The sequence below is a fragment of the Hydra vulgaris genome, chromosome 04 (assembly GCF_038396675.1).
Source record: "Hydra vulgaris chromosome 04, alternate assembly HydraT2T_AEP".
Classification (NCBI taxonomy): Eukaryota; Metazoa; Cnidaria; class Hydrozoa; order Anthoathecata; family Hydridae; genus Hydra; species Hydra vulgaris.
Window position 1 is genome coordinate 38,434,331 of NC_088923.1, and position 25,400 is coordinate 38,459,730.

Sequence of the window (25,400 nt, forward strand, 5' to 3'; positions counted from 1 at the left end):
ATATTTTTTCTGAAATAAATAAGCCTGTTTTTAATGTATTCAGCTCTTTAATTAAAAACAGGATTGTCCCATACAAATTAAAAAGAGCAAAAATCGTACCTATGTTTAAAGGTGGAGATACATCTGCTATATGCAATTATAAACCAATCTCAAGTCTTCCGATTTTTCTAAACTCCTTGAAAAAATAATTTCTAACAGACAATATAAATATTTAATAGAACACAGAATCTTAAATGAAAATCAATACGGATTTCAAACGCAACATTTAACGGAGCATTCCTTGAATGATAGAATATTTGTATTTGGAGTCTCTATTGATCTGAAAAAAGCGTTTGATACAGTAGACTATACAATACTACTAAAAGAAAAATGGAAAGATATCAAACTATAAAATAGTTGGCTAACTATCTAGATAACGGACAACAATGTGCTTGGATAGATCACTATTAAAACTCAAATCAACTGAAAATCAAATTTGGGGTACCTTAAGGATCTATTCTAGCTCCTTATCCATTTTTAATTTCTGTCTACAATCTTCCTAAAGTCTTGTCAATGTTCCATAGCACAATTTTTGACACTGTTTTATTGTTCTAGCTCAATCAGTGATCTTTTAGTAATCGCAAACTTGGAAATTGTAACTTAAAGCTAACAAATTGTCACTAAACTCAAACAAAACTATATATATTTTATTTCAATCCAACTAAATAAGAAGAGGTTTCCCGTCAATTTTACCAACTCTTAGTAAACAACACAATTATTGAACAAAATTATTTATCTAAGTTCTTAATGTACTTCTTGACAAGAGTTTATCAAGGAACTCTCACATAAACGCCATTAATACAAAAACTCAAAAACATTGGTATACTCTATAAGATAAAACCTTATATATCATTCAAAAATTGAAAATTTTTTATCTTTATACACATATCTATCATACGCCAATATAGCATGAGCAAGTCCTGTGGAAAAAACGTTTTTTCCACACGGGTTTAATGTGGATTTTGTGTAGAATTCATGGGAACCCACATAAAATCCATGTGGAACAAGCTTTTTTTTTCACTGGGAGTATTTACTCCCAGTAAAAAAAAATGTTTGTCCCCTAGTTTTATGGATAAATCCATGAAACTAAATTAAGTTCTCACTATAGAAGGCAGAAACTCGCTTCAAGGACTATATTATATGAAGACAAGCTTACTCATGCAAACCCATAAGCCAAACAGATAAATGCTTGTAAAATTTTATTTATCAATATATATCAAAATATTTAGCTTATGTTCTAACATTGGAATCTAAAACTGAAATTGTTCTTAGCCGATTTATAAATAACTTTTTCAAAACTAATAAAAATAAGTTTAACTCTAGACCAATAGTAAACTATTTAATCCCCTCGAAAAAAAAAAATTATCTCAATTCTCTATAGCATATTGTGGTCCTTACCTGTATAAAAAATTAATCCTAAAAAATTATATACGTTTATACAGTTATATACGTTTTTAGGAAGTGAATACTATAGATTCGTAAACAGAAGCATTTCAACTAGTATTTTCATTAAATGTCACTGTACTTAGAAGGTTCTTTTTTCTTTTTTATAATTCTTGCACAAGAATCAAAAACAGCTTTGGGATAGTTTGAATTTTTAGTGTTGTATTTAAAATTTAATAAAAAACATGGTATAATATTATTAGATTTATCTTAAATCATTCGCTAACATTGCACAAGTAATTCAATAGTTCATGGGCAGTATTTCGTCTGAAATTCCTTAAAAGCTTACCTAAAAAAACTCATTTTAGATACAAGCAGTTTTAGATACAAGCAATTATATGGAAATTTTCTAATATCTTAAGAGTAATTACAATATCAAAATAAGTAAGACAAAAAACCCAAAACTTTAACATATAACCAAATTATGCTTCTTGTTTCATAACACGACTAACTATATTGAAAAATGTATATAATCATAAACAAAATGGGTATCTAATGAAATTAGTAAAAAAAATGGGTTTTTGATGACAAAACTTCACACAGTTTTCCCGATTTTTTTTGCGAAAAATAATAATATTATATATAATCTCTAAGTGCATTAGCCAGTTGTAGACTTTTTCTGATAATTAAGTTTTCTTTTTAGAAGTATAAACCAAGTCTGATAGTTACTAGTGTTGTGTTTTACTAGTAGGTGCTATGGCAACAAATTCAAGAGACTTATTTAATAAAATCATGGAATGGTTTATCAGATGTAAAGGTTTTGGCAAAGATATTGCAGCTAACATTTTCATCTAGTTTTACACCATTTGTTTCTCTGACTATGACAAATATCATCTCTTATTTGTTTAACTTTGAGTGTCTACCAAAAAAGATCAACTTTGATATCAATTTTGTCACTTTTAGATCTTCTACATGTTTAGAGATCTGCTTTCTTTATCAATTTGCAAGACCAGATTGCTAATTTACTGATGTTAATTTCAATTTACGGGTAAACAGTAAAATTTGAAGTTTTATTAAAGGTTTTTATTTTTGAATTTTTTTTTGTGCACTGATTCATTTATTGTTTCTATTTTAGAGCCCACTCTCTGAAGCTGCTGCTGGTAAAGTTTTATGAAAATATCCTTACTATTTTTTAATCTACATCAAAATGAAGCATGAAAATTTGCTTGATCGTGTGTACAGGTATTGTGATTCGCATTTCAAAGAAGGTAGAAAAGTCGTCGTGGACCATTTTTCGAAAGAAAATCACCCAAGAGCAAGCATTTACAGATACATTTCAATGTGGGAAAAAGGCAAATCAAAACTTCGTGTTGTTGGTTCTGGTCAAAAAGCTAAAATAATGGCTAAAACCAATAATAACAAGTTGAAAAGCAGATTGATGGTTGTTCTGGCATTTCCACCCGACAAATTGCTCGAAAGCTAAAGTGCAGCCAATCTCACATTGTGTATACGATTCAGCAACACACAAATATTGTTTACCGAAAAAAATAGACCACTCCAGCCCGTACTCCTGAGCAATTGTCCAAGTTACAAACATGATGTGGCAGATTCTGTAGAAAATTTTATGCGTGCGATTTCATAATTGATGATGAATCATACTTCACATTTTCTCACTCTGATAAGAACTCAAACTTTGGGTATTGGTCAAGCAATCCAAAAGCAGTTTCTTGTGGTGTGACATACATGTCCAAGGCAAAGTTTGAAAAAAAGTGCTAGTATGGTTGGCAATTTCACCTTGAGGCATCTCAACGCTCTATTTGTTCCTTCGGGCCTTGGTGTAAAACAAAATGTGTATTTAAAAGAGTGCATTATCAAAAGACTGATGCTTTTTATTAAAAATCATCATCCTGAGGGTTTTGTTTTGCTTTGTGTTTTGGTCTGACTTGGCTTACGCCCATTATGTTAAATCAGTGACAAGCTACTTGATCTCAAAAAACATCACTTTTGTACAAAAAGCCGATAATCCTCCTGCAGTGCCTGAACTACGTCCAGTTGAGAACTTTTGGTTAATTTTAAAGGGAATAGTTTGTAAGAACAATTGGCTGGCTACTTCAGTTGATGAATTAAAACAACGGATCAAGTATTGTTTGAAGAAAATAGATGTAAATGCTGTACAGAATATGTGTGGAGGGTGTATCGAAAGCTTGATTTTGTAAGACGAAGCAATGAAACAAGTCTATTGCAACTTCAAAAATAAATTATTTGATTATAAATCTACAAGGTATTTTTTATTTTATCAAAAAAAATTGATCCACTGCGAAGTTAGAGCGTTTTAAATAAAATTAGGTAGAGATTATTTTGCAAGCAGTCTGGTTATCAGAAATAACTCAGTTTGAGGTCCTCAAACCAGCCTATCAACTTCCTGTACAAAACTAACATTGCCTTCATCATATAATTGCTTTATTTACTTACTTTAACAGAAATATAAGGAAAAAGTGATTTATCTTTCTGTCATATTAAGGTTCTCTTATTTACTTACTTTAACAGAAATATAAGGAAAAAGTGATTTATCTTTCTGTCATATTAAGATTCTCTTGTAGAGAAGCTCTCTACAGACCTCATTTAATGTCAGATAGCTTTAAAATGTGGGATTGCTCAGAGCGTTGTGTCGAGCACAAAAAAGAACATGCAGCATGGCTCAACTGGTACACACAAACGTAAAAAAAAATGCAGAAGAAAGTGGATATTTTCATAACCTAAAGTTTAAACTTTGGTTAAACTCTCTAAATCTAACTGCAAGATGACATCACGCAGATTGATGGTTGAAATGAATACTTTAGGTGTTCAGATGAGTAGTTGTGTTCTGCGATAAAGATTAATTGAAACTTGCTTAAGGGCATACCGACTACAAAAGAAACCAAAATATATAAATTTTATATCCCCAAAGTGTATAATGTATTCTTAATAATTAGACAAAATATTAATAATGATGTAGGATGAGAGGTAATGACGAGAACAACATATTGATATTCTTAAAAGCGTATGCAATATACTTTTCAGCTATATAAAGAATGATTGCTTTAAACCGGCCCCAAAATTGCTCAAATAGTCAAACACTTAGCATCCTTCATTAATATTGAAGCACCAAGAGATTAAACTGGATGTTGGACTGCGATTCTAAATTGCAGAAGTTTTTGAACTTTAAACGAACATCTCCTGAGAAAGTCACAAGGGGTTTATATAAGGCATAATCTTGTCATAATAGAGTGATAAAAAAACATTTTTGCTATAATGCTAAAAATTTATCTTGTTTTTAAAGACTTCCTAGAGAGATAATTAAGAATAAAATAAATGCAAATTATTTTTTTTATAGTTTTATGTTTTTGATAACCTTTTTGCGTTATTTAAATATATATAACAACCGTGACGCAGTGATTAGAACGTTAAGAAATTCAGTTTTTAAAAAAAATCTTTCTTTTACTTTTTATTCCTATTATTACTATTATATTCAATGCTCTTTTGCGGTGCTCTGTAACAAGACTGTTAGGTCATCCAGGGCACCTAAAGCAAAACAAAAAAAACAAAAAACAAAAAAAATTTAGGTTTTCTTTGAATTTTGTTCAGCAAATGCCAAAAGAGGCTGACCAACAGATTACAGTCTACCATAAAGGAGACAAATATTTTCTTTACATTGAAGGTGTTATCGAAAGAAAAAGAAAAAGAGATTTTTTATACAATGCACACTAAACTATGTTTTTTTTAGGTGTTCAACTTGGAGTACCTTTTAAATCCGAAGCCATTCTTGGAAATATAGGCAGTTAATATTTTTTAAAAACATTTATCTTTATCAGTACAATGAGGTTAATTAGTTAATTTGTTATACGTAACTGTATCATAAATATACTTTTAGAAACACAGAATCCGTTTTTTTTAATGAATAGAACATATATATAACATGTGTATATATTTTAGTTGTTTACACTATGTATATATGTATGTTAATTGTTATAAGTTACTTTTTGTTTGAAACTATTTTATAGTTTTTAAACAGCTGCAACTTTTGATGCAAGTTTAGTACAACTAGATGCAAATTAACACTAAAGAGCGTGCAACATGAAATACACTAAAACGGTTGAAAATAACAACAAAACGTTTTTTTTGATATTTCGGGTTTTAATTTTATTATATTACTTTTATTGCATAAATAAATATTAATTTGTTGTATTAAATTAAAAGTTTTTATTATTAAGCTATTATTATTACCTTTATTTTTTTCACTAATAATTATAATATTTTTATTATTTTATTTTTATTATTTTATTTTTATCACTAACTTTATTTTGTTTTTATTGTTAATTGAATTTTTGTAAGATATGTACGCAGTATATCCTAATTGTTGTATACATTTCAAATTTATTTAAAAAAGGTTTTCCTTATTACCAGATAATTATATGCTTAGTGTTAAATGTAAATGCGGACTACACGAGACATACTCAGCAAATTTCCTATTGAGATAGTAAACCATTTGATGCATGTTTTTTTACAAAATGAACGCTGAATTTTAAAAAATTTTATATTTAAGCAGATGCATCATTTTGTGTTAAAATTTAAAAATCAATTTATTAAAACTATTATTCGAGGCAAATACTATTTTCAAAATGTTTTTTTTTTAAGAAAAAAAATAAAAGTAAATTGAATTTTCGGCGTAGCAATGAATTTAGCAGCACTTAATACTTTTATTAAAGCTGCGTACAATGAGTAAATCGGGATGTTGTGAAATGCTGTTATTTTTTTTCCTGTCAGTATTGAACTTTCCTTTTATTAAATCCTCTGTATTAAGCCAATCTCTTAATCAGATAGACAAAACAGTGGAGCCGAAGCATAAAATCAAACGTTCGCAGAATATTAACTCGGAAATTTTAAATTATGCTGATTTCAATTTTTCAAACCAAAATCCTAGATCGAAGGATCAATTTACAAGAGTTTTTGCACAAGCGGGAAAAATATTTATGTACCGATTTGAATTTGTTCATTGTGTAAAGGTAATTAACATAACAACTTAATTTTTTATAATAGTTTCAGCTATTTAATAGTAGATTTCTAATTAAACTATTTCTAATTAAAACTATTTTAAAAGAAATAGATTTCTCTTAAAACAGTTTTAATGCAATTTAAATTTTTATCAAAGATTATTAATTTTGTTATTATTTAAAATATGTAAACATTATCAATATAGAAAAGAAATTCGTCATCTTTAGAAGATTGGGTACAGTTTCATAAAGAGTTGACCATGTTAATTGGATTACCGCATTCGGAACTCTTAGGAAGTTTTAACTTGTCATATAACTGTCGTGCGTCAAACATAAGAACGAACTTTCATTCAAATGTTAATGAAGTCATGAAAACTATTAATATTGAAATAAACCTTAAGTCATCTTTTATGAAACCTAATGTTGCAATTGAAGTATTTACGCCAGAAGATAGACCGTCTCTAACTTTGCTTAAAAAAATTGAGATTATTCAAATCATCGAGACAAACGTAAAAAGTTATAAAGTTGTAAATAGCATTGCAAATTATTTTCGAGCCATCTTGAATTGGGGAATGAAATCAAACTCGAAATTGGCTGTCGCAATTAATATTAATCCGTGCAATTTACATCGGCTGACGCGTGTTTTAACATCGTATGACAGCACTAATATAATTGGAGTAGTTATATATGCTTCTGTCAATGAAAGCTCATTGAACTTTAAAAATAATTGTCAACAATTTAAAACCTTGGCTCAGACAATCATAAGCAGCTCATCGACATATATACGTAAACGAGTTGTCAAAAGAGAAATTCCTTTTCTCGATATTCCTGATATATTTAGAACCAATTTGCCAAAACTTGATTGTTCAAACAATACACCACCAGTCGCAAAAAAAAAAAGTGTGACGTTTACTTTTCAATCAAATGAATTTAGTCACATTGAGATTAACGAAGCTTTATTTACAGACAGGGAAGATGGAAATCTGAAAATGTTAAAACTAAAATTGACTTGGGAAAATGGTGTACAAGTTAAGCCTGATGATTGGATTCAGTTTAGTTCAGTCCTAAAACTTATATACGCTTTTTCTACTTATGATATTTTTGAAAAACAACCTAAAGGTGGTTATACACTTTTGGCTACCGCAACTGATCAGTGTGACTCCTCTGTTGTAACTACTGTTTACGTTCAAATAGAATCTCCGTTCTTAAGTCCCAGTAAAATAACCTGTGGTTATATGGTACTCTTAGTTGAATTTATTGCGGACAAAAATATGCCTTATATAAACATCCTTGCGGAACTTATTGACAAAGTTGCAACATTTAATAATATTACATCCTCCAACTTAATTGTACTAAAGGTCTTTCGATCATTTCACAAAGGCAAATCCGTTTATTCTGTCTTATTTACTCTAAAAGTATGTAACAATTGCATAAAAGAGATTTTTCTTTTATCAAAGAATTTGAATCAAGGTAATAATTTTAAACAGTTTCTTGCGCCAAAATTTAATTATAACACGGTGTTGCTTTCAAAGTGTGGAGAAAATAGTTCACCCCAAACTGTTTATCAAATAGATAGTTTTGTCTTATCAGAAAATCGTACAACAGTTCATGAAATATCAAAAGCTACATTTTTTGATATTGAAGATGGATTTCTAGAAAACTTAACCCTCCAAATACATAACACCTCAATTAATGGCGTTCTTGTTACATTGCATAAACAAAGTGTTGTTTTTTATCAATACAAAGAAAAAATTAACGTAGGATCGATTAATATTACAGTAATAGATTCTTCTAAAAAAATATCATCTTTAATAGTTAAAGTCGTACCTAGCTATAACCTGAATTTAGTTAACAAGTGGTTCACATTTACCATGGACGCTTACTATGATGAGTTCTACAGCAATGACTATATTATTACAAAATTATTGCATATGTTTTCAAAGTTTTTTGGAGGAGGGGATTTAATATATGACCTTGTATTATTAGGTTTTGACCGAAAAGGAATTTTTCCACTGTCTATTGAAATAAGGCTATCTCTTGTTTCAATTAATTATAAAAACACAATTGAAATTGAAAAAATGAAAAGTGAAATTATGCAAAAGGACGGTAAAGCCACAATTGGTTTTGCTACGCTTTTCCTACCACATGTGAGAAACATTCACTGTGTTTACCACAATCTTGAATCGTCAAATCAAAAAAATGAGCTAAACATTATTAATAACATACCTCCTCTTTTCATCAATGCTTCTCAAGTTTTTTACTATTCAATTCCAGTTGACACATTTTATGACAAAATTGACGGTAATACAAAAAATTTAATCTTGAGAATGACTAGTTTAGACGGACAAGCGCTGCAAAAAAACTCATGGATGCAATTTGACTCTGAGCGCCAAAAGATTTCTGTTGTTTTAACTCTAGATATGATGCAAGAAGAAAAAATGAAATCTTTTAAGTTTGTGCTGATTGCAATAAACTCTAGAAATCATACCGCAAACTTAACAATAAATTTGATCGCAACTCGAAGAAATAACCCTTTAGGAGGTGCTCTTGTTCAACTTGCTATCAAAGATGATATAAACAGTTTGGTTGATGATATGCAAATTTTAATTCCTCTTTTGATCAAGTTTGGCGACATAATGAAAACATCAATAGAAAAAGAACTGAAGAGTTTTTCGAGAGAAAATGGTTTATCTACAATTGTTTTCGTTTATAACTTTACTTCAAATGCGGGTTTGTGTGACCACGAGGAGATGAACTGCTTGAAGAATAAGAGTTTTGCGCTTAGTTTTAATAGCAATAAAAAAAATTTGGAATTAATTCCAGATGTTTATTTAATGAAATTAAAAATAAGTACGTTTGGTATTTGCAAGAAAAACGTTTCCATTTTAGATCTTAGCGAAAAAATTCAAAACAAACTTTCTCAATCTCTCACTGGAAATGATTTGACCGAAATTAATTCAACTCTACCTCCAGTTGATGATAATAAAAACTTGTTTAAAGGACCTGAAATTCGACTACCACTCCCAAGAATATTTGTTAGCTTTTGCAAATCTGTTGTTTACTATTTGAATCCAGATACATTTTTTGATGAAAAAGATGGCAATGCTAAAACACTTGATATTGAATTAATGCACAAAATAGAAGGAAAGGTAAGTCATTTTTTTTCATCAAAGACAATATCTTTATTACCTCCTCTATTTTCAACCATTTTATTACCTCCTCTATTTTCAACCATTTTATTACCTCCTCTATTTTCAACCATTTTATTACCTCCTCTATTTTCAACCATTTTATTACCTCCTCTATTTTCAACCATTTTATTACCTCCTCTATTTTCAACCATTTTATTACCTCCTCTATTTTCAACCATTTTATTACCTCCTCTATTTTCAACCATTTTATTACCTCCTCTATTTTCAACCATTTTATTACCTCCTCTATTTTCAACCATTTTATTACCTCCTCTATTTTCAACCATTTTATTACCTCCTCTATTTTCAACCATTTTATTACCTCCTCTATTTTCAACCATTTTTAGGTAAATGTTAAGCTTCTAAATAACAAAAAAATTTAAAGATTTAAAAAAAAAAAAAAATCAAAAAATTTAAATAAAAGTTTAGTTAAAAAACTGTGGCGTGTATAAAGTGTTGTCTATATAAAGTGTCGAGTGTATAAAGCGTCGCGTGTATTAAGCAAATAACATGATCGAATTTAATTAGTAAATATTTCATCTTGAAAAATAATCTTTCTTTCCACTTCTACTAAAGCTTTAACTTTTGCTATTACTTCTATTTCTACGCCTGGTCTTAAGCTATAATTAAAGGACAGTTTTGAGGATTTTAACTAATTTTGATACTTGTAATTTATTGTTTTACCGACGGAATTTCGAAACCTTCCCTCCTCAAACCCCAACATAAATTTCGAAACCTTCCCTCCTCATTATTTAACATAAATTATTTATTTGATATAAATTATCTTTCTTTCAAATTTGTAAACAGAGATATATAAGTTATTAGTTATTAAATATTAAATAATTAACAATTTTTTTAAACCTTTTAAACAACATGTTTCATCAATAACAATTAGCATCATCAGGTACAAAAAATTAGTTTCAATTTCTGTATATAAGGAATTTTTTTAGCTACATAAAAATTGTTTTAGTTTTTTACAATAGTAGCCATAGTTACATTTTTATAAAATAAGTAAATGCCAAGAAATTTAAAAAAAGATTATATGAATCGCTAAATGTTAAAAGGGCGGAAGTCCAATAATGTAAACTTTCGGGAAACTAAAAAAAAGCTATATTTTACCCCGTAGTAAATTTTTGTTAATGGTTCAATAATTTTTTTTGAAGGTGAAAAACATTATCCTTTTCAAGAAAAAAATTATTAAACCATTAACAAAAGTTTACTACGGGGGAAAATGCTGTTATTTTTAGTTTCCCGAAAGTTTACATAGTTGGACTTCCGCCCTTTTAATATTCACTAACTCTTATAAAAGGTATGAAGTAAAAAAAAAAGGAAATAGAATAAACGTAAGATAATCGAGAAATTAAATTGTTATAGTAAGTAAGTAATAGTAGTTTGATTTTTATTGCACATTAAATGAAGGTTTTCCTATTTCAATATGGATACCCTCCTCATATTTAAAGGAAGCTCTGTCAATAAGAAGAAGAAATCAAGGTTTGTAGAATTTTTTCATTCTTGTGATCAAGCAGTTTGTAAATATCAGAATTTATCTTAGCAAATATCAAATATCAGTTTGCCTTATCAGAATTTGAATGTTTTGAAATCCTTGTTGTGTAGTGTTAGGTGGTTGTCTATTGATAAAGCATCTTTTTTAAAAGTTTAAAAAAGATTGTTATTTATTTGAAAATTATTATCTACTAAATTACTGTATTACGGTACTAAAATTAATGCTACTTAGAAAATAGTAATATTTAAAAAATTGAGAACTATTTTTTGCCAGGTTGCATCTTATGAAACCGAAGTGACAACAGAAGTGCTGTTGCCAGTGATTCCGAAAACAGCCCCAACTGTTAACGTACTTTTAACAGCAGTTTGTTAGTAACTTTCAAGAAGTTTATCATCAATACTGTTTTAAGACTTAATAGTGATTTGGCTAAGTTCATTCTCATAAAAAAATATTTATTCCTTGCATGATTAATTAATTGTTCTTATCTCCAGAATGTAAATTTACATTTGCCATTGCCATACCCAGCCATTTTCAAATGACAACAACAAAGTACAAACAACGAAAAACTCAACAAATTTGGCATATGACCTCAAAATGTTTCTCCAATTCCTTTTTTTCAAAAACATATCCTTTATAAACATCTTTATAATAATCTATCTAAAAGGTTTGAAACCTTTTAGATAGATTATTAATTTTCAACTTTTCCACTCCTGCTATTTCTTTAACTACACTCCGTATTTTTCTTGCTCCAAATCTTTTATTAGGCAATGAAGAATTCTTTTTATTACTATTATTGTTTTAATTCATTTTTAAAACTAATTTTTATATTTTTAATTTTTACTTTACTTTTTTCTTTTTTTAAATTTTCGGTACAGACATTGTTTCTTTTTGACAACTTTATGTGACCTTTTGTCATCTAAGGACTTAGCAAATTTCTAGAATCGATAATACTTTTAGTTTTCGCACAATTTTAATATAAAACAATAATATTTTGTCAATAAGTTTATTTTACGATAATAGTTCATTACTTGCATAAGTTTTCAGTTTGCAAAAAAATTTTTATAAGAGTTAATTTTTGTTACAAAATCAAAAATTTCTATGTTAAATTAATATACTTACAAAAATATTTGTTTTTAGTTGTATATTTCAATAAAAGGACACACACACACACATATATATTATATATCTGTGTGTGCGTGTGGGTGTGTGCGTGTGGGTGTGTGTGTCTCACAAAAATACTTAAAAAACACACATTATGTGTGTTTTTTAAATATTTGGTACAGTTTGAAATGGTTTGGTTTATATAGGTTCTACAGTTTGAAACGATTTGATAAATAGGTTTATAAACCTAATGTGGCTATATGCAACATATTTTAAAAAAGTGTTGTGTTCAGTGATTAATTTTTAACATTATTTTAAAAGCATTTGGTTTTAAGCATTATTATAAAAGCATTGTCGCTTTAGGGACAAATAGGCCAGCACCTTAACCACAGGTTTCCTAAGCCATTTTAGACTCATTCTAAATTAGACATGATGTGATGAACTTTCCATATTTATTGCAATTAAGAAAATTAATTTTTTTCGACAAATATACTAATAAATAGTATATTTTTAATCGCCATTATGTAATTTTTAATCTCCATTATGTAATTTACTTAAATTGTTTTTACAAAACATTGTTTACAAAAAAAAAACGGTTTTTGACTTTTATTAGTATTTTTAAAATACTAACTGTTTAATTGGTTCGGTAAAGGTTTCCAACTCTTCGTGGATACAGTGGGACAAAAAGCTTCAACGCATTTACGGATTTTTAAAACTAAGCGATTACGATTACATGAGTGCCCGGTCTGAAAATCAATACTTTTTAAAAGCAACAGACTCTGATGGTTATTCAGTTGAAGCTGATATCAACTTTATTTTACCAATAAAAAGACTCAGCTACTTTTATAAAATCTCTAGCACATTCCAAATAAAATCTGAAAATGGAATTGAAGCGAATCACCAATCAGCTCTATGGAACAAACTTACATCTTTCACGGGGGTAACAAAAATACAAATAATCACATTTCTCAAACTTAATGAAAATCAAATACTTTTAGAATGGTTTATTTGTGAAACTGATGAAAAATATTGTCCAAATAAAATGATTGAGGCTTTAAATGTAAAACTATTAAGCGGCAAAGATCCGTCCAATCAGTTTTTCAACGTTATGCTACCCGAGTATGAAGTGTTAGAAACTAAACTTAGTGTAGAAGAAATTTGTGCAATAGAAAAAACAAAAACGGAAACTAAACCAACAAATTTTATCAAGCCAGCGCAAACACAATTTAGAATAATAAATTCTTCTATATTTAGCCCAAAACCCACTCAAACACTAAGTACTCTCTCAACGAATCCTCTCAATTCACCTGCAATGATCAACCTACCACCAATAGTTTTAAAATCAGTTCCTATATTATATGTTTTTCCTTGCAAAATTACTGAGTACAAATTAAACGAAGATGTATTTTTTGATCCTGAAGATGGTTTAACTCGCAGCCTTAAAGTAACAACAACAAATGAATTATTTTTATATAATGCCACCACACAAACAATATCAATTCAATTTATGCCTAATTCTCCATCATTTTTTCAAATTATTGCAGCCGATAAATACGGATTAACTGTGGCTCAAAACATAACAGTGATAAAAGCAGAAAAAGAATTACTTGGTTATAATATTTCATTTTACGGTACAACTGTTCGAAAACTTGCCAATGATAATGATTTACACGCTATGATAACGCAAAGATTACATCTTCTGTGGCAGGATTTATTTACCGGAAATATTTTAGTTCAATCAATAAATAAACATAATTACAACTATATAACTATCATTTGGTCGCCTTGCAACCTGGAATGTTCAAATAAATATTATCAAAATATTCGCGCATCTATTTTTCAAAAAGATAATTTGCAGAATAATATAGTTAACCTTTTTGCACCTGACCTGATTATCACGCGAGCATCTTTAACTGTATCACAACCTTGCATAGATATATTAAACAATAATCATACCCAAAGTCCTTTACCGTTTTCTAGTTTCATAACCATTGAGGACATTAAATCTCAAAGAATGGAACAGTTAAAATCAAACTCACCACCTGAGATTAAATCTAGATTACCAATATTAATTGCTTATAAATGCCGGCTTTTCAGCTTTGGCATACCTGAGAATTTTTGCTATGATCTGGAAGATGGATTCACACCAAATCTACGTTTACAATTACTTTCACTAAAAAAAGAAAACCTTAGCTCAAAACATTGGTTGCGTTTAAATGAAAAGTTACTGGTCCTCTATGGCACTCTTAAGTCTGCCGACATTATTGAATCTAGGAACAAAATTTTATCTTATTATTTATGCTGCAGAGATAAACTAGGGGCGGTTGTATTTCAACAGATAGATATAATTATTGCTGAACCAAATATAATTCCCAGTCATCTAATTACCTTTTATAGTTATTTGCATTTGAGTCAAAATGATACCGAAGTACAATCACAAATACTGGATAAAATTGCTTTGTTTCTTGGTGAAGAGGATACCAAAAATATTGAGGTAAAAAACTTTTCAAGAGATTCCTCTATATCAGATCATATAACTTTAAGTTGGTATAACTGCACTATTGATGATCCGTGTAGTCCGGAAATTAACCTTTTAAAAAATAAATTTTTTAATAAATTAAACTTAAATTCTCAATTTGCTTTAGCAATGATTCCAGAGTTTGTAATGATAGGTGGTAAATTTAATGTTTCGTTATTGTGTGCATCATTGCAAAACACATCTCAAAGTTTATCAATTAAAAATCTTACTATTAAATATACCAACCATGCTCCGGTCGCTAGACAACCTCTACAAGATATAATTGTGCCCTCTTGTTCCACATTCAGTTTCCGAATTCCTGAAGATACTTTTTTTGATATTGAAGATGGAAATACACGCAACTTAAAACTTAATTTACTTACTGAAGAACTACTTCCAATTCCCAAAACATCTTGGGTTCAGTTTGTGGAATCAACACAAGTTGTATACGGATTTTCAAAACTTATTGATTTCAAAGAGTTAAACAGTTCCATTGATTATTTTTTAGAAGCAACTGATAATGGAGGATATAAAGCATATACAAAGGTTGTTCTAGCTATGCCGGCTAGACCTAAAATACCATTTGTTGTTAATATAACTTTGAGCAGGTTTTTTGATCTCAATTCAAGTGATTTGATTGAGCAAATTTTTTTAGCTGGTCAAATTAGTTATTTTATGGGTGACAAGGATGTTTCCCAGATAATAGTTGTAGACTATATGCGGAAAACACATTCTGTTTTTATATCTTGGAGCAACTGTTCCTCAATAAACGAAAATTGCCCACATAAAACTAAAAACTTGTTACAAAATAAACTTTTAGAAAAAAGTTCCCCAAGTAGCACATTTGTCAATAAAATAAAAACATATTATTCTGTACAAAAGATAACACTAGACTCTTACTCTCATTGCTTTCAACCTCCGAAATTTGAAAATAGTTTCAATGCGTCATTCACGGCTATCACAAATGAGCCGCCAAAAGTTATCCGTTATATTCCACCTCAATATGTAGACTTATGTCAACCGTTTATTTATCGCATACCGGAAGATATATTTACAGACGAAGACGGAAGCACTTCATCTTTAAAATTAAAACTTTTAGATATAAACTTTAAAGAAGTCCGAAACGATTCATGCATTATATTAGGCATTAATTCAACAATAAATGGAATAATTAAACTTTCGGATATCCATAAAAAAAACAATGATTTTAGATACTTGCTTTCAGCTTCTGATTCGTCCGGATTAGAAACAAAAATACCTTTGTCTTTGAAAACCAGAAATTACTTCAAAAAGCTGAGCTATCATTTAGTACTGGAATTAAAGATTCAGTTTACGCAAGCAGATACTAATTTGCTATTAAATTTAATCTACAAAATTAATAACTATTTTGGTACTGCAGACAACCCCGATATTTTGCCAATATCATTTGAAAACAAAAGAAATTATCAAAACATTTATGTATTAGCCTGGACGTTTTGCAGTTTAAAATTTGAGACATGTCCTCGCGATAAATTAAATGATATTAATAGAAAACTCTTTGAGTCAGACGGAAATGTTCTTGAAAACTTTCACTCGCTTTTAAAACCCGATTTTTCTGTTTTGAGCTTAAAGACTGTATATTCGAATATATGTTCTGAGAATAATGTTTCTTTGTATCCGTCATCTAAGCAAGTGCCTTTTTTACCTAATGCAGTTCATCCTATTGGAGTTCAACCTATATCAATCTTTATAAACCAATGCAGACCAACTGTACATAATGTGTCTGAAGATTTTTTAAAATTGAATTCAAAAAACTTACCAAGTATTATAACTTTACGATATGAAAACGGATCTAGAGTATCAAGCCAATCTTGGATACAACTGAATGAGCATAATAGTATAGTCTATGGTTACGCACGTACAAAGTTGGAAGAAATTCCAAGGACGTATATTCTTCAAGCCGAATACACCGACAAAAATAACCAACTACTCCCACTTAAGGTTAATATTGCACCATTAAATGTAACAGAACTTCATTTTTTTGTTTCAATTACATTTAAAGTAAATTTAAATATTACACTTAACGATGTTCTCATGATAAATCTACTCAAAACAAAGCTACAACTTTATCTTAAGGTTGATTCTATTAGTATTGTATATCTATTTCAGAATACTTCTAGATTCTATGCGAAATTCAGTTTTTGCGTAAATAACTCTAAAACTTGTAATTACACCCACGTGGAGTATATTTTATCGATGCTATTCAAAAGAAAAGATTTTACTTCAACTATAAATATAAAAAGAGGCGTACATCAAAGTTTTGTCTCTGCACTACTGCCAGAATTTACAGATATTTCTGTAATTGACGAGCTTTCAGGCCCTTGCTCATTCAGACTTAATCCGTTAAAAGATCGCACAAGTTTAAACATATGTGTAAATCCGTGTGGTTTTTTTCGATATAAAATTTCGCAAAATATTTTCTTCGATCCTTTACCAAATTACAATGCTGCGTACATAACTGAAGTAATGAAGATGCCCAGGTTTGTTACTTCTTGGTTACATTACAATGACTCGGCTTTAGAGTTTTACGGAATTCCGACAGAGCGTGTGAGAATGAGTGAACCAGAAACAGGATACCGATATTTGCTATTTGCATATGAATATAACGGAGGAGTTGCCAAAAAATGGATTCAATTTAAAATTTGTAACAATACGCCAAAACATGAAAATAACATTGAAGTAAAACTTGCTTGTCCGATCCAAAATGAAAACAATTATGTCGCATTTAAAAGTATTTTGGAACAAATTTCTTATATATACTTTCAAAAAAATCTATCATCACTACATTTATACAACTATACTTTTGACGAAAACATTATAAAATTTATATTTTCGCGGTGTGGGGCCGCCGAGGTTTTTGTAAAAGAAATAAACGGAACAATAATCAATAACTGCGTTGTATTTGACTTCTCAATTTTTCAGGCCCGAGACAATCCCCCAATGGTTAATAGTAAAGAATTAAGATTTAGACCAAAATTCTGTCAAACAAATATATTCAATATTCCAATAGATACTTTTGTTGACAATGAAGATGGGAATATTCACAATCTTTATTTATTCATCACATTTGAAAATTACACTTTAATTCCAGATCACTACTGGATAAATTTGGTAAACAACAAACTTCACGTACTATTTATTTTAGAAGAAAGCAAAAACAATACTTACCAGTATTATTTAAACGCTAAAAATTCCAAAAACCAAATAGCTCGCATTCCGCTAGTTATAGAGATTTTAGATGATTTTCCCAAATTAAGCAACTTTCACTTTATTCGTTTAAAATCTAAGACGGTCCAATCAATTGTTCCTCTTATTAATAACCTTTTTGCAACCCTTGAACTATTTTCAAACGTTTCATACGCGGTAAATAAATATAATCTTTTTGAAAATCAAAGTATTTCTCTGACTTTTTTTAAATGTTCTTTAACCGCAATGGATTGTGGGTGCTCAGCTGACTGCGTTGCAAAAATATATTTGATACCAGAGTTTTATATTGAGCACCTTGAAATGAACCAAACTCATTGCGACTTCAATAACGCTCCACTATTGATGAACGCAATTTCTAATATTATTATACCTTCAAAGGGATATTTGATATATCAAATTCCAAAAAACATGTTTTATGATAAAGAAGATGGATGGACAAGAAATTTATTATTAAGTATAATCTCTCCAGATAATTGTTGGTTACAATTTTCTGAAAAAGATCAAACTATATACGCAATTGCTTCAGACAAAACCATAAAGACTTATTTACAGAAAAATCTTTCTCTTGTTTTGACAGCAACTGATTCGTTAGGAAAAGTAGCTAACACAACAATAGACCTTTTTTTTGAGCCAATCATGTCATATGGTTTTTTTGTTTCTATTTTGTTTCAAATTACCTTTGTGAAAAAAGTAACCTTTTTAGGTTCATGTTTACAAGATAAATTTTTTATCTTTAATAAAATGTCAATATACCTGAATACAACTTTGTCTTTAAAATCAGCGTTTAAAGCAGCAGACGATATGTTTATTGAAATCATTGTTGCAAGTAGTACGATGAGATTTTCTCCTTGTGACTACCTTGCTACCGATAGGTTCTTAAAGCTTATTGAAGATAAAGAAGGATCATTTGCTGATGGATTTTTAAGTTTTATGTTACCAGATTACATTCCAAGATTTATATCAGTGCACAAAGGCCCAACATGTAAGGACTTGGCTAACACCCCTCCCAGACTAAATGGTACACTTAATATTGATGTTTTATCCACGTTTTCATTTGTGGAAAAGAGGTTACCACAAGGCTTAGCTTATGACAATGAAGATGGAAACATCTTTAATTTAAACATAACATTGTTGCATTCAAATGGAACTCAAGTGAACAATGATTGGATTTATTTTGATGAAAAATCAAAAGTTCTTTTTGTCCTTGGTAGTCACCAAACCGCTGAAAGACAGCCAAAGAATGGGTATGAATTTATGCTTAGCATTCAAGATAGTAGAAAAGCAATGGTAAGCTTGAAGTTTAAAATTGTTTTCAAGTTGCCAATAAAGACAGATATATTTAGCATAACGGAAATTATCAATTTTATTCCATCAGATTATGCTTTCTCAACCAAGTCAGACATTCCTTCAATTATAGCATGGAAAAAACATAGAGAGAAATTATTGAATTTTCATTTGGACTTGGTCTCTTACAAAAAAATTGAGCAAATAAGTAAAAAGACTAATTTTGATGTCGAAAATATATCAACGTATAATGTCACATGGAGAATTAATAATAAAAACGAGTCCTGCGAATTTGAATCGCTGAAGCATATTGAAAATATTTATAGAAAATATTTTAATACTTCAAGTTACCAAGTGAACAATAAATGTTTCAATAAATCAATTTCTCAACTAAAAACAAACAAAACAATTGAAGTTTACCTTGATCCTTGTCAAGAGGTTGTCTATAAACTTGAGAAAAATATGTTTTGGAATGAGAAGGATGAAAACACAGAAGCGTTTTACGTGAAAGCAATACTAACTTATCCAAAAAGTTCTGATATCGCTTATGATTCGTTATTGAAAACCTTTTATGGGACTTTAGTCTTAGATAAATTCCTGAAGTACGGGCATATAGAGTTTTACCTGGAGGCAACTGACTCTGATCAGTTAAAATCGAGCTCAATGTTAAAATTTTTCATGAAACCTCCACCTACTAAGTATTTTGAGATCGAGTCAAAACTTTTGTATTTTTCAAATGAAAGTACCAAGTTTTTAACACTGTTTCGTTACAATATTTTGACGTTCTTAAATTTTGAAAACGAAGGCTTAGTGTTCTATAACTACAATGCCACATCATCTGACGAACAGATGACCTTGTTTGTTTTAAATTTTTCTATTTGTATAACAACACCATACTGTCACATTTACAGTCGGGTTATTTCATCGCTAACTTCTGACAAAGGTGAGTTGAATGAGGGCTTTATAAATGCAATGAATAATAAAATTTTGCCCATTCACATAGTTAGTAGATCAATTAGCAAGTGTTTTATTACTACAGAAGAAAAGCAAGATGCCACTGTCGGTCTGTGTATGCCATTAAGTTATAAACTGCCAAATAAATCACTAGACAATAAAACGGTATTAAAAAGTTTAAATTGGTCTTTAAAAGCACCATTATTTACCTGGATAAAATTTGATTCGTTTACGCAAACGCTAACAGGTAGACCTATAAAAAGAGATATACCAACATCTGAAAGTAAATTCAATATAAAGTTTGATGTGACATTCAATGATGGAATAATTCGATCCAAAAACATTACAATTAAATATTCAACAGTTTTTGTTAGCTATGTTGTTAACGTTCAACTAATTTCAAAAAAATCATTCGCAGACTCATATGAGCTTCGCAATAAGTTACAAGAAAAGTTTGATGCAATTAAAAGTAACAATAGCATTAATGTGTATGATATATCAACACCAAGTGTAGCTAGATTTCAGATATTTTGGGTATCTGTATTTAGTTGTAGTAACCACTTTAATCAATGTAATCCTGTAAAACAGCAAGAATTTTTTTCAACGTTTGTAAATTCCAAAAATGAAATTCGTGACCATATTATCAAAGAGTTTTCTGATACATTTGTTGTATTAAACGTTACTGAAGGAAACAGTTGTAACAAAGAACTACTAAAGAAAAAACCTTTAGTTTTAAAATTGAAGACTTGTCAGCAACTACACTTTTCACTGCCAACGTTTTTAGATAATGCTCGAGAAACTACAGAGCATTATGAGTTACTTTTAGAGAACGGTAATTCATTACCTAGTTATTCACCGGTGCAGTTTGACAAAGTAAATTCAGCTATATATGGGTTTGTTACACATGATTTTGCTCTTAATTTATCTAGGGAGCTCAGATATGTGCTCAGATTGCACAAGCCCCCAAAAATATCTATTGGTTTCAATGTAACTGTTTTGTTGCCCAGGAAAAAGCCACGCTACAATTTTGTTGTAAGGACGGAACTACTTAGTTACCTAAACACTGAAGTTGCTGATGTTGATATACTCTTGAAATTTATTATAAGAGTTTCTTCCTTTATTTCAGTTTATTTTCGAAAAGCATCCCGTGATACGATTAGTATAAAAAGTTATACTCGTCGAGGTGATAAAATCCCTCAGAGATTAATAATTGAGTGGTTTAACTGCTCTAACATAGAAAATTGCAGTGAAGATAAAGATCTCTTTAATAAAACTTTTATAACTGATTTATTAATGAACCCACTGTTTGCCAGGGATATAAATCAAGAATATGGATTTGTACATCGTAAAACGTCTTTTTACAATATTGATTCCTGTAAAAAAGATTTTGAATTGCCGATATCAGTTTACAACTTGACTTCAGGTAACGTAACAGTTTTCTTAAACTCCAGGTCTTTTTTTGAGCGCAATCTTGAAAAGCATATCTTTGATGGTATTAACTTTAGTAACAATTTATCTGTTGTCTTGACATTTACAAACAAAAGCTTTGTACCGTTTAATCATTGGTTGCAGTTTGATAACCAGGAAAAAAAATTATTTGGTTTTCCAGACAAAACTATTTTGCCTCACGTTTCTTATTGGTACAAACTTATTGTGAGCGATGATAAAGGTCCAAAAGTAGAAAAATATATAGAAATTAAAATCCAAGCTCAAATGCATGCTGGAACCCAGTTAAGTGTTGATATTACTTGCGCGGATCATCGTCCACCGATTATTTTGCATATTAGAGATATAGCTTCTAAAGTTGCAAAAAAGTTTAAACTTCGTTTAAAAGATATCTTATTAGATTTTTTTTATCTAACACGCAAACAACACATATATTTAGTCTTAAATTTACCAAGCACTGTCTTAAAGGAAAATTTTTCGAAACTTCAATACTCTACCACATCAACCTGCAGAATTTTAAAAATATTTAAAGTTAACTCTCTAGCGTACTTTGCGGATAATAATATTAATTTATCAGCCAACGGAGAATTAATTGTCCTAAATGGTATCCCTGATCTTGATATCACCTGTGGAAAACCCTTAGTTTATAAAATACCCGTTGACGCATTTTATTTTATCAGTATGAAAGCAGAGAAGTTAATATTTGAGCTTGATGATAAAAATTTTTCAGACTTGCATGGCTCTTCGTTTATTAAACTTTCAAGTGACACATTTTATATATTTTATAGTTTAAAAGAATGTTTACATATTAAGTCTTCTAGAAATTTGAACATAAAAGCTTCAGACCATCGGGGAAATTTTGCTATCGATTCTTTTAAATTAACAAAAAATGGTGAGTTTCTACAATGTTGTAACACGTATATTGAATTAGTGTTTCAACTCCCATATTCACCAGAAGATGATTTATTTAAAACTTACCAAATACTGCAAAATGATATTTACGACGATTATGCAGATAATTTACGAATAGTAAACGTTTTATCATCTTTATCTTCTGAAGGTATATCAGTTTTGCTAACTAACAAATCTTTATTTACAAACAACTCGTGTAACCAAAACATTTCGTATAGACCGTTTTTGTTTCCAGTGTTTGAAACTACTAGCCCCCTTATGTTTCAAGGCAAAATGCAAAATTTTTTTACCAATCTTGTTCATGCTTCGGTTATGCTTTGTAATACTCTTGACAAATCTTTTTTTGAACTTTCATCAGAAGCTTTGAAAGCGTCAGATTCCGTAAAAAAAGGAAAAAATATTAGCTCGGAAGAATGGTTCTTGTATTTTTTGCCATTGTTTATTTTAGCATTTATGGTAGTTACTTCATGCATTTGTTTTTACTCTTGTCAGTGTTTGCATCGAATTTGTTTTAAAAAGCCAAAAAATCTGCTTGTTGATGCAAGCTCTGAAATTATCGAAAAAAGAGCTAGTCAAGAAAAATCGTTTAAATCGTCATTTACGGAAATACCATTGGAACCGGTATCAACGTCGGGATCAAGCAAGATTCGCGGATTTCAAAAAATGCCTCAAAAAAAAAATGTCTCTGTTTGCAAAAAGCCAAAGGAGACAAAATATTTTAATAAGACAAAGGATAAATATGAAAAGCAATTAAATTCTAAAAAATCTAACGTTGAAAATAAGAAATCAAATTTATTAGCTTCATTAAGTTCACCTTCTAAAAATAGTTGCAACAACTCTTTAAAACCTAAAGTAATTACAAAAGAAACTTATGAAAATAAAGAAATACTTCGATTGCCCGCTATCCCAAGCGGACCTCCCCCTCCTTATTCGCCTCCCCGAAGACAACGTGTGTTTTCTCAAAATATAATACCAACATACTACGAAAAGTATGCTCAAAAAAAAATTACGGAAGAAACGTTCCCAGCAACACAAAAGGCTGCGAAAAGTTCGAGCAGTTCATCGGCACCTTCAAAAAATTCTAAAAAGTATTTATTGATTAAGAAATCAAAAAAAAGAAAACTTAATCTAAAAAGATTTAATAGACAAAACAACAATGTTCCTAATACAAGTTTTTCAAGTTCAACGCTTTCAAAATCAGAGCTTTCAGATAACTCTTGCGAACAAACACCCAGTAAAAAATGTTGCAAAAAAAATATAGAAACTCCAGATTTATTGCAATCTATAGAATTAAGAAAGAAAACTAAAAAGTTTAAAGAAGCGAACAAAAAAAATCTTACCAGGACTCAAATAATGCGCTATATTGATGACGTTAATGCCGCTAAAGTTCCAAACGAAAAACAATCAAAAAGTATAAGATCTTTATACAGCCGTTATCCAATACGTCACAAATTTGCAAAACCATTTTTATATGATTACTTACCTGTGAGAAGAAAACAGAGCGAAGAAAAATATCAATTTTATGATCCTGGGAATCTATACAGTGGTCTTAGTAGTGGTTCAAGTAGTAACAGAGGCTCGGTACTCGGTACTCGATACTCGAACGGTACAAAAACAAGAAGCAGGTACTTAGATACTCTTGCTAACCTTGATGAATCGGCAAACGGCAAAACTAATCATAAAAATGTCTTTCTTCAAAACAAGAGTAACAAGAAAATAATAGAAAAAGGCTTATTACCAAAGAGAGACGTTTTCAGTAACCGTAATTTTAGTTTGAACGACTTACTGGAAGATTCACACTTTTAGATTTCAACGTAAAAATATCTTAAACCGCCAAAACTTGCCGCTAAAACTCTTTAATTTGTCTTTAAAGTTTAAGAGCCGTGTAACAAGTATTTTTGAATATAAGATTTTTATTTTTAGAATATTAAACGTTTCGAGTTTATCGAAAGTAGAGCGTATTAAAGATATAATTTATTAAGCAAACTTTTTTATTTAACGAAGACTTTTAGCTTGTTAAATGTAACGAGTATATCGAGTGTAGGGTGTATTAAAGATATAACTTATCAAGCAGTTTTTTTTCTTTTTTCCCTCTTTTGTTGCAACAACGACAAAGACTAAAGAAGTTATTTTAAGAACACGAAATTGTAATTAAAAGATCTCGCATAAAAATGTTGCAAGCTCGTCAAAATTAATTTTTTGTTAACGAATTTTGGAGCCAGAGAACATACTACTTCAAAAATTTGTTTTGCAAGTGTTTCAGTTATAACTTTATAATATAAATACTACCTGTCCTGACCCATAAAATACGGGTCTTGGTAAGTCTATTTCACACCGACCATTTATGTACTTATTCCTTACTTCAATATTTTAAGCGATAGAAAAACAATTATATATAGAAAGATAAAAGCTATACATATAGTCTACCTTTAGTTATGAAAAAAAATATTTATAATATAAATAACTTTAAAAAAATTTTAACGCTTCGACAGCCGTTGCGCAAACTGTGATTTATTAGCTGTTCAGGTTTTAGTAATAAAATCCGAACAACTAATAAATAGCAGTTTAAATAATATTAAGAATATCTGCTTGAAACGTCTTAATTAATTACAATCGGTATAAAAAGTTAAAAAAAATATGGAAATAGATTTGTGGAAATAGAAAATATGTGAAATAATAGACTTTAATGTATTATACCATGACCGGCATAATACACGTCATGGTAAAACTATTCCATATCGACGATTTCTATATTTATTCTTTATACAGTCATTTTATTTCAATAGTTTTTA

General features: G+C 29.6%; 1 protein-coding gene across 2 annotated transcripts; it reads left to right on the forward strand.

Moving 5' to 3' along the window:
* Positions 1-5,952: 5,952 nt before the first annotated feature.
* LOC105846337 (uncharacterized) lies at positions 5,953-24,681 on the forward strand. Of its 2 annotated transcripts, none has more exons than XM_065796268.1 (3): positions 5,953-6,464; positions 6,659-9,601; positions 12,901-24,681. In XM_065796268.1, the coding sequence occupies exons 1-3, from the start codon at positions 6,177-6,179 to the stop codon at positions 24,412-24,414; spliced, it is 14,745 nt and encodes a 4,914-aa protein (XP_065652340.1). In that variant the 5' UTR covers positions 5,953-6,176; the 3' UTR covers positions 24,415-24,681. The 2 variants fall into 2 exon arrangements, with proteins under 2 accessions (XP_065652340.1, XP_065652341.1); XM_065796269.1 differs by having other exon boundaries at positions 6,025-6,464; positions 6,681-9,601.
* The last annotated feature ends 719 nt before the right edge of the window (positions 24,682-25,400 follow it).

Coding starts and splice junctions, on each gene's coding strand:
- LOC105846337 (XM_065796268.1), top strand. CDS start 6,177: ATGAGTAAATCGGGATGTTGTGAAATGCTGTTATTTTTTTTCCTGTCA. Junction 6,465..6,658: donor AATTTGTTCATTGTGTAAAG/GTAATTAACATA, acceptor TTATCAATATAG/AAAAGAAATTCGTCATCTTT. Junction 9,602..12,900: donor TGCACAAAATAGAAGGAAAG/GTAAGTCATTTT, acceptor GGTTCGGTAAAG/GTTTCCAACTCTTCGTGGAT.